General features: G+C 44.6%; 2 protein-coding genes across 2 annotated transcripts in view; both read right to left on the bottom strand.

Annotated features, from left to right (window-relative positions):
* Positions 1 to 3,380, bottom strand: part of LOC103271258 (zinc finger protein 418-like) — a 31,476-nt gene extending 28,096 nt beyond the window's left edge. Inside the window, 1 exon segment of the mRNA XM_021717902.1 lies at positions 3,207 to 3,380. The gene's annotated coding sequence lies outside the window, so the exon portion shown is untranslated.
* Positions 810 to 11,029, bottom strand: part of LOC110596602 (zinc finger protein 587-like) — a 12,670-nt gene continuing 2,450 nt past the window's right edge. The window contains exon 3 of the mRNA XM_021717905.1: positions 810 to 1,963. Coding sequence (XP_021573580.1) covers positions 810 to 1,963 — 1,154 coding nt within the window. The remainder of the gene's footprint in view (positions 1,964 to 11,029) is intronic.

Here is an 11,029-nt window from a genome sequence, read left to right as displayed (position 1 = left end):
TGGCTGGGAGTGGCCACTGCACTCCAGTCTGGGTGACAGAGTGAGACTCCAACTCAAAAAACAAAAAAACAATGAAGTCTTTATCATATCACAGACCCAAGCAATAGGGGCTGGTTATTCTTGGGTTAGCAACCTGAAGGCTGAAAAACACCACCTGGAAAATCAGGGCAGACCCACAAGATCCCTGAGAAGGTACTCCATCTTTTCAAGTCATCACAAGAGTCTCCTGGGTCAAAAATGAGTCAAGTCAATGGCACAACGCATCGGGAAGAAATGAGAAAGGAAAAAGTGTGACGCTACACACAAATCCCTCTTGCAAATGACAGACAACTGAGGTTGACTTCCAGGAGATAATGGAATGGGTGAATGATGCACTACAGTACCTACCGAGTGGTAGAGGTGATACGACTTTTGTCAGAGAACTGGCAGTCACATAAATCTGGCAAGGGACCTAGGAAGAGTAAAAAATGCAATGCAGCTCCCATATACCTAGAATTTATGCAGATATTTGACACGTGACATTACATTTAGGCAGATGGTACACTCATAAGAGATCTCCCCCAGTGTTACACAGAATAAGAAACATTCTGTATACATCTAAGGTGTTTTTCTGATGTGAACATTCTGCTATCCAACAAGTAGCTCGGAGACTTGCTCACACTCCTTGTGCTAAAAAAGGCTTCCCTAGTGGAAGCTCTTCTGTGTGTTAATAAATCTAGACTTTCAGATAAAGAAAACCCCACATTTGCCATACTCATAAAACCTTTATCAGGTACAAACTCTCTGATCTTGAAGATGCACAAGTTTGACTAACAAATTTTTTTAGTGTGAACTCTCCGATGTTTGACAAGTGCATGGCTTCGTTTAAATTTTTGTCCACAGTTGCTGCACTCATAAGGCCTTTCTCCAGTGTGGACTCTCCTATGTTTCTTGAAAGTGGAGTTATCAGCAAAAGATTTCCCACATTCACTGCACTGATATGGCTTTTCTCCAGTGTGAACTCTCTGGTGTACAACAAGGTGGCTCTTCTGGTTAAATGACTTACCACATTCCCCACATTTATAAGGTCTTTCTCCAGTGTGAAGTCTCTGGTGTTCAGTGAGATGGGACTTGCACCTAAATGATTTTCTACATTCCATACACTCATAAGGCTTTTCTCCAGTGTGACCTCGTTGATGTAAAATGAGACCGCCCTTTTGACGAAACAATTTCCCACATTCTCCACACTCATAAGGTCTTTCTCCAGTGTGAATTCGCTGATGTTGAATGAAGTTTGCCTTTCGAATAAAAGATTTCCCACATTCTTCACACTCATAAGGTTTTTTCCCACTGTGACCGCTCTCATGATAACCGAAGCTATTATTTTTGGTAAAAGCATTCCCACATTCACTGCACACATAACACCCATCTCTGCTGAGAAGTTTCTGGTATTTAATAAGTAAGCGTTTGGTGCCAAAGGCTTTCATGCATTCTCCATAGCTGTAAGGAGTTTTTCCCTCCTGAAAGGGTACCATACACTTGCTTTTACTGTTTGACTTCTCCAAAGCATGAGTAGCTTCTTGTTGACGTAATTCTGAGCTGGGCAACAAGTCCTTCCCAACCTCACAGATAACTGACTCTTGTGACACACAAAACTTGTGGCTATTCACAGACGATGCTGACCGAACACACTTTCTATAGGGTTTCTCTCCACTGTGCTTCTTTTGGTGCTGATAAAAATTTGCTACATCATCCAGTTTATTCCCACATGGCCTACAAGAAAACTTGTTCAGTTTCTGCTTGTGATGTGTTTCCTGGTGTTGAGCCAACTGCAAAGCGTCCCCAAAGATCAAGCCACACAATTTACAGCGGTGGAACTTCCTGAGAGACACACCTGTCCTAGAAGTCCTCACCTGGGACTCTCTTTGTATAGAAATGCTCTTCTTAGAAGGTGGCTTCTCATCTTCAGCTCCACACCAACGACCTGAAAGCATGAACATGCTGGTAAAGCACAAGGTAACTCGAGTGGGAAGGAATAAACGACCTATAGCATAACTAGGCTATAAAAGTCATAGAATACTGAAGGCTTCATGATGTGAAGGGCATAACCATATACACAACACAGGAAGATGAGGCAGGTTCTGCAACTCATGTCTGTGCAACCAATTGGTCTGCAGGACCTTAAGTGCTGATGACATATGAATGCTATAAAGAATGGTATATCCAGGCCCACAAAAATGAGTACAACAGTTGTTGGTCTGGGACAGTTCCATAGGTACATAATCTTAATACAAAATCTATAGACAAATATTGGAGACCACTATAAATGGGGACATAACAAAAGTTGGTGGGACATGATGTCCAGAGATGTGAAGATTAGTCCTGGACTTGATTTCAGAGTACAAGTGACAAGGCGTATAACTGACAACTCTCAAGAACAAGGAAGAAGAAAAGAAAGAATAGTGTATGGCTACTCATATTGCCACAAAAACACTTGTCAAACAGAGTGCATTTCTGGTATGATTTGAATACAACCCTGAGGTTCTGTCCTGCCCCAGGGTGCCACTCCACAGACATATGCTCCCTCTGAGCCCCTTGCATGAAAGCTGTATTTACTTGCATCCTCTGGATCATTAATGGTTCTCCATCCCACCATCAAAAAGACCAAGTATATGGGAAATGACAACGTACAAAGGGAACAACAAGACAGAAGAAGCTGACACTGGCTCAAAACAACTCAGCACAAGACAGTCCACAGAAAAGGAAACTAGATATTACAAAGAGAATGTCTAAGGAGGGTCTTACAAGAACAGCCTATGATCTATGTAGGTAGTGACATTGTCAGTGATGGCAATTCCTGTCACATTCAGGCATGAAAAATGTGAGCTTGGAGAAGGAAGTAGAACCTGGGCACACAGGAGACTCAGATCTAGACAGATTCACCCAACAGTCAGAGAGCAAGCAAGGTGGGGTGCATTGGGGTGACAGTAAGACTCCTGACTCTGACTCCTTCCCTGGGATCCTGAAGGGAAGCAAGTGTTGGCGCTGCTCAAAAAAAGAAGAGAGCAGTACACACATCTCATTCCTACCAACCACAGCACCTACCAAAGAACTAAAGAAAGAAGCTGCATCCAGGTTCCTGACGTAAAAAAGACAGTCTTGCCAAAAGGAAAAAAGAAAAAGAACAGGGACTATTTCAAGTTACAGGGTGAGTGTAAGGGACTTACCCAGGGAGGATATAAGTGCCAAGTTCTCCAGCATCACATCACGGTAGAGGCATCTCTGAGCCTCATTAAGGAGACTCCATTCCTCCCAGGAAAAGTTCACAGTCACGTCTTCAAAGGTCACACTGTCCTGTTATGATGGTGACACATGAAACCACAAACAGTCCCTATGCTGAGGTCCCAGAAAACTTATCTCCCACACACAGACCAGTGCCCATCCTCCTATCAAGGTCCCATAATAACAGGAAAGTCTAGGCCCACTGGTGCCTTGTGTCTTCATGGGCCTACTGGTCACAGTGTAAGCAACAAGAAGTAGGTGGACAAATATGTATGTATGCTGTAGTCCTGATATATTAGGAGTCTAACCCCTCCTGATAGGCACCGAAGTTAGGTAAAGCCCAGTGCAGCGCCCTGGGTCCACCAGGCATAATCCCTTGTCTAAATATACCTCATTTTTAGACTGCAACCACATGCCCATGGCAATTCTCAGCCAACTGCCCTCTACCATCGGCCTCTCTCTGGCTTTCACGAGTTAAAGTGATTTCATCTCCTTCTTTTCTTCAGCAAGTGAAAGTCTAATCCTACAGTTATAGTGACAGTCAAACACGTGACATCTGACACTTGACAGAGTTCATTAACAGCAGTTCATAAATCAAATATACTCACTAGCTGGAGAGTGGGACACCACTCACCAAGCAGGGCCACATATGGCTTCCACTATGAGTAAGAGTAAGCAACCAGGGACTGTGCTATGCCTGATTTGTAAGATCCAGAGGGTTGTGATAGCCTCTGCTTTGTTTGGAAGAATGCAACTCACTACGGAGTATAACAGCCTTGTCCCCGTGATCAAAAGACCAGGATTGTGTTTAGTCTCCTTGAAGAAAAAGGTTGTTGGGCTATGATGTTTCATCAAAAACAGCAAAATAGAAAAGAGATTTGTGTTCAGGTCATTTGAGGTCCTACCAACATCATGGGAAGTTAAGTGGCACACCATAATGGACCTTTATGTTTAGCCTCATGCCACAACATGGCTGATAGCATCTAAAATATGCTTGCAAGATTCAAACAGAAGGCCAGGTTCAGTGGCTCAGCCTGTAATCCCAGCACTTTGGGAGGTCGAGGTGAGTGGATTGCCTGAGCCCGTGGGTTCGAGACCAGCCCCAGTAATTTGATGATATCTTGTCTCCACAATAAAATAAAAATTATCCGGGCGTGGTAGCGCATACCTGTAGTTCCAGTTACTTGGAAGGCTGAGGAAGAAAGATCGCCAGAGCCCAGCAGGTCGACGCTGGGGTGGCTGTGAGCATGCCACGGCACTCCACAGTCTGGGCAACAAAGTGAGATTCCAATTCAAAAAAAAAAAAAAAAGCCTTTGGGAGGCTGAGGTGAGTGGATTGCCTGAGCCCGCGGGTTCGTGACCCGGCTGGGCAGCAAGACCTCATCTCTACAATAAATCAAAAATCAGCCAGGCGTGGTAGCGCACGCCTGTAATTCCAGCTACTTGGAAGACTGAGGTGGAAGGATCGCCAGAGCCCAGTGGGTAGAGGCTGCTGTGGCCGGGAGCAGCCACTGCACTCCAGTCTGGGCGACGGAGTGAAACTCCAGCTCAAAAAAAAAAAAGAAAGAAAGAAAGATTCAAACAGGAACCAGTATTAACCCTTCCCAGATGCCCTAACCTGTATGTTCAGTCAAAACATTTAACTGCTACCAACTTGTACATCTCCATTCATGCAGGCAGCTTCCATGGATATAGCTCCTAAGTACAAAAACATTGGGGTCATAACTGATGCCTCTCTTTCATGACCTGAACATCCATATTTAAAAATCTGTCCTTTTAAATAATGTGAATTTTGGTTCCAGTCGAATCTCTTTAGCCATGAATCTGGTCAATTAGACCTCACCTGGATTATAGCAGAACCCTCAATCCATATCCTCTTTCCTCCTCCCTTAACCCCACAGTATCTTCTGTGTTCAGCCTGAAGGAACCTGTAGCCAAATGAAACTGTGGCACATCTCCCTTTTCTGATCACTTTTACCCCTAAGCATTTCACATCATGGTACCAATGTTAGGTACTTAGAACAGACATAAGCAGGACGAAGGGGGAGGGTAAGGTACAGGAAGCTAGATGACTTTTAGATACTCAATTTCAGCAGGTTGCAACCACCAAACAAGGTTGCAAATCAAGCCTGAGAGGTAACTAACCAACCAAGACCTGGAACTCTTAGAACTAAGATTGCGGGGACTTTCCAAAAATGAGCTATAAAAGAACAAACCAGAAGAATAAATGAGGCTGACTCACTCTCCAAGAAGTCCACTCTTCTTCACCCTTAGGAATATACTTGTTTGCTTACAATAAAGCTTTGCTTTGCTTTACTGTTGCCCCAAGACTGGTCAATTCTTCATTCACGAGTGACCAACAAACCTCTAGCCAGCATCCCGCTGACATTTTCTTGGCAACCACAAAAGGACCCACTGGGATAACTGGAGTAAGTGAATGTTCTCACAATCAGGCTGCAGGACAGTATTTTGTTATCTGTGTATGAGTGTGGTTTGGTGGCAAAACTTCATAGTAAGGGAGTCCCTCTCCACTAAGACCCTGGGCTTCAGTCCAGGTCAAAAGTAAACATTTTTCCCTTCAGTTTGTGAAAATAGGCACTCTCGGGTGACTGAGGGTCTCACAAATGTATCAAGGGAACTATCCCCACAACGTGTAAGGGCCTCATAGGGAACTCCACAAACATCTTATCTGGGAGACGTGTCTCATCTGGGGGGTACAGACAAGGATTGGTCATTCGGCACTCAGTGGCCCCATGATTACCTTCAGCATGCAATGGGAAAACTGAGACATGTAAGAGAAAGAGAGATGACCACTGGTGGCATAACCAATAGGAGCTGTCTCCACAAGCAGCACACTCTTGACCCACCACATTTTTCTAGGCCCCAAAGCCAGACTTAGCCACTAATCTCTTGCTGTCAACTCTTCTCTTTCAGACTCAGTCTCCTTTTTGTGTCTGCATTGGTTTCTTCTCCCAAACTTTCGTTTTTTGTTCAGTCACCTTTGTTTTGCTACTCTGCTTGTGCTGTAATTGTTGTGTCTGAAAGATCATCCCCTGAATGTTTAATGTTTTTCCCAATGCTCTTCAAAATTTCCCTCTCCTTGCATATATCATTCGCCATAGCATTTTAGAACATGAGTCAAGGGGTCCCACTTATTATTTATTTCAATTGAGTGTGTGTTCATAATGGAGACCCACTGCAATTACAAAATGTAGTTTTTTTGTTTTGTTTTGTTTTTGAATTGGAGTCTCACTCCTTAGCCCAGGCTGGAGTGCAGTGGCATGCACGCTCACAGCCACTCCAGCGTCGACCTGCTGGCCTCCGGCGATCCTTCTACCTCAGCCTTCCAAGTAGTCAGAACTACAGATGTGCGCTACCACAGCCGGCTATTTTTTTATTTTACTGTAGAACAAGGCCTCGCCAAGTTGCCCAGGCTAGTCTTGAATCTGTGGGCTCAGACAATCAACTCGCCTCAGCCTCCCAAAGTGCTGGGATTACAGGCAGAGCCACCGAGCCTGGCCACAAAATGTAGTTTTAAAAATTTGTTTGTAAAACTGTGTTTCTTGTCGGCGTTTAACTGAGCTTTTAACTTTAGATTTTGTTCCTTGATCATCTTTAGTTTGTTTGTCCCAGAATAAGAAGAGAGAACTAAGGAAACTACCTCCCTCTTGGAAGGAGAGAACTTTCTTTACCAAATGCCTGTCACTTTTGCTGCCTAATTTTGACTCTAAGATTCTCTTTATGAGATATTTACAGAAACCAAAGTCCATTTGTCCCCAGAGAGTCTGCTGTCTTTGCAACTATTTAAACAAGTCCTGGACAAGAAATAATATCCTAACTAGACCAGCACTGGTCACTCCCTTGTCTTTTCTCTCACTTTTTATGCTTTTAGCCATGTGAGGTTAAGCCTGGAGATTTTGAATTTACATAGGAACAACCCCTTAATGTATATTCCATGAGGAGTTCACTGTTTTGGATATACATTTCACTATACTGCTCCAAAGACAGGAATGAGAGGGCTTTCACTTGAGACACAGGGCACAACGTTTCTTCTTTGATTCTTGATTAACGTTGAGGCAAGGGTTAACAATACATAGAGAATCCATCTCTTTTTCAATGGGTTGCCAAGTAGGGGTCAAAGGACAGGGAAGGGTAGCACAGTAAGGTCTACTAATCTGGGAACCCAGTGTTAGGACAGGCCTAACAGCTGTCCAGGTAAAGGGATGCCCTGCGTGTAGCAGGAAACAGTGTTAGCAATCACTGGGACACTCAGAATTCCTACAATACCCTCCTTTCTTTTGGTGAGTTTGAATGCTTGCCTGCTTAAGCATTTTGTTTCGTTTTGTCACTGTCAAGCTGACTGTTCATTTCTCTTCCTTGTTGCTCACTACCTTTCAGCTGATGCTGGCCTTGCACTTCCTTTTCTCTAACAAAGAAGCTGGAGTTGGAAAGGTGTCAAACCCTTGCACTGCAGATGGCTCGCAGCGGAGGATGTTCTTCTTTCTGTTTGTCTCTGGGTATCCTCACAAATTTCCTGAGGCACCTACAGTTAAACACCTCTCAACTCCAAACTCATTCCTCCCTCCAGCTAACACTTTGTTTCAGCTCACCTTGACAGGTGGCTTGTGGAGTAGTAGGGCTTCTAACACATACCAAGTAGAACTGAGGTACTAGAGTTCTCCCTGACAGGAAACTCATGAGAGTGGCAAGAAATTACTCCGGCATGGTGCAGTTCCTGAAAGCCTCAGGGGGATGGGAGACTTTCCTCTGAACATATTTATTTATTTATTTATTTTGAGTTGGAGTCTCACTCTGTCGCCCAGACTGGAGTGCAGTGGCAGCTCCTGGCCACCGCAGCCTCGACCTGCTGGGCTCCGGCGATCCTTCCGCCTCAGCCTTCCGAATAGCCAAAATTAACGGTGCGCACTACCACGCCCGGCTAATTTTTTTTATTTTATTATAGAGACCCAGGCAGGTCTCGAACCCACGGGCTCAGGCAATCCACTCACCTCAGCCTCCCAAAGGCGCGGGATTACAGGCTGAGCCACCAAGCCCGGCTTCTCTGAACATATTTAATCTAACTCTAACCTTTTGTCAACTCTCTCTCCTGACATTCTTGTGTTTTTTTCAGTGTTCTTGCCTCAACTTGTATCACTGGCCATTGCAGTCTCCATCTCGAATTGCCACTGCCCTAAGGGGCATTACTGCTGTCTCTGTTGATGAGATGAACAGTGAGAACTATTCTGAGTCTCCCTGCATCATAATCCCTTCTTTGATTCTAACCCTCACCATCTTCTGTGTATCCTTAAACACTACTTTATACACTGCCAAAAGACTGGGGCATAACAGTCCATTCCAGGGTAAATACTGCAATCTTCCTAACTTTCTTTGACCACCCCTATGGTCGTGGACAATGCTGCCAGAGAACTCAGCCTGGTCAGCCCCGTCCCAAGTAAATCTCCCAAACTTTTCCAGGCCAGGCCCCTTTCCTGTTTCATCTTGCTGGTTTTGCTTTTGTAAGTGGGTTAAAAAATCTGGAGAATAGAGTTTGTGACAGAAAGAATAGTAACTAGCACCCGAGAATTTAAAAATCTAAGCCGGGCTCGGTGGCTCAGCCTGTAGTCCCAGCACTTTGGGAGGCTGAGGAGAGTGGATTGCCTGAGCCCACGGGTTTGAGACCAGCCCGGGCAACTTGGCAAGACCTCGTCTCTACAATAAAAAAATAAAAAATAGCCAGGTGTGGTTGCGCACATCTGTAGTTTCAGCTACTCGGAAGGCTGAGGCGGAAGGATTGCTGGAGCCCAGTAGGTCGACGATGGGGTGGCTGTGAGTGTGCATGCCACTGCACTCCAGCCTGGGCAAAGGAGTGAGACTCTAACTCAAAAAAAAAAAATCTTTGGTGCTCTCTCAGTTGAGACCCACCACGTCATGAAGCCAAGAGGACATGGGCTATGCACGCCCACTTCCAGTGAACAAGGGAAATCAACCTGGGGTCCTCCAAGGACACAGTAAAGTTTGTCCTTGGGTCTCATGACGCCAAGGTCAAATACGGGGTTGGAGACACCTGGCCTGGCAGATTAGACAAGAAGTCAGAGATGGGGACAGGCCAACCGACTCTTGTTCTTTGGGAGACATGAGTGCAAAAGAATGAGCCCTTCTTGCCCCTATTTCTCCCTCTCCTAGCAGAACCAGTTGTACACAGGTGACTCACAGGCGAGAAGTCAGCCTGGGGCTTTATGTATAATGGTCCTCCCTATGTTCTTTTCTTTCCTAGCTATGGGAGCTGGCTCATCCATTCCTGTAAGCACTGCACTAGGTTAAAGTATAGGGACACGCTAAAACATAACTTCATCAAGAAAAAAACAAAATAATTTTCTTTTGCAACACGGTCTGGCATCAAAATAAACTAGACGATGGAGAAACTTGGAAAATTAATGGTAATTTAAACTATAATACCACCCACCAATTAGAACTCTTTTAAGCATAGAGCATGAAAAGTTAAGTGAAACATCGTATGCCCCAGTCTTCAAACAAGTATACAAAACCCAGAGGACAAGAGGCTAAATTTGTAGGCCCCAAAGGTACTCAGTCTCTGAGGGGGATAGCCCGACAGAGTCCAATTTCTCCAAAAGCACTTTGGAGGCCTCTCCTGCCGCAAGTGCTCCCCCTATTTCCCTTCTTGCTTATCCCCCACCTAGATCTCAGCAGCCAAGGTTTTACCCTCTAACCCTTGTGGTGAAGTTATTTACCAACCCACTACAAAGTATCTGCTCCCCCTCCAAGATGTATAGTTAAGTACATCACTTATAACCAGGTCCAAAAAATTACCCAGAAGAAAAAAAAAAAAAACCAAAAAAACCTGACTCTGTTCCAGGCCAGACTAGAGTAAACCCTGACTCCTTGAATGGGCAGACAGTTCTGAATACCCATTCATTGACCAGTCTGCCCCAGACATCTGAAACAAAAAAAAATTACAAAACTTAAAACACAAAACCACAAATTCTCTCATCTCAACTACTAAACACAGCCTTCTTGGTTTTCAATAATCTAAACCAAGTCAGAGAGGAACATCAAACAGAGAAGGAAAAAAGAAAGGCCAAACTTTTGGCTACAATAAGGAAAGTCACTTTGGGAAAAATGCACTCATAACCCCAAACCACAAGGAGCTTGCTTTATTTGTGGAAAACCAAGCCACTGGAAAACAGATGCCCAGAGAGACCTCTACTGAATGGGCTATGTCCCAAATGTGGACAAAAAGGTCACTGGAAAGGTTATGTCCATGTCCAACTAAAGGTGCCTGAGGTACTTGGCTGCTCCCCAGCAATTCATTGCTATAACAGGAAAGACTGCAGGTTATTCTGAAAATGACAGGAAAATTCACTCCCCTCTTAGCTGCAACCTTCTGTTTTGCTTCCCTGCCCTAGACCCTTATCTACCAAAGTCTGTGTAGTGACTAGAATCAACAGGAAGCCTCAAGTACGTTGTTTCTCTCAGCCTCTTACTTATATCTAAAATAAAAATTATACCATAAGTCATAAATTTTTAATAATAACAAAAATGAGCCAGGCTCGGTGGCTCAGCCTGTAATACCAGCACTTTGGGAGACTGAGGTGAGTATATTGCCTGAGCCCGCGGGTTCGAGACCCACCTGGGCAACTTGGTGAGACCTCATCCTACAATATATCAAAAATTAGCTGGGCGTGGTAGCGCACACCTGTAGTTCCAGCTACTTGGAAGGCTGAAGCGGAAGGATCGCCAGAGCCCAGCA

Source organism: Carlito syrichta, unplaced genomic scaffold, assembly GCF_000164805.1.
Source record: "Carlito syrichta isolate Samal-C Ts95f unplaced genomic scaffold, Tarsius_syrichta-2.0.1 Scaffold311480, whole genome shotgun sequence".
Taxonomy (NCBI): Eukaryota; Metazoa; Chordata; class Mammalia; order Primates; family Tarsiidae; genus Carlito; species Carlito syrichta.
This window is presented reverse-complemented; position numbering and strand designations above follow the sequence as displayed.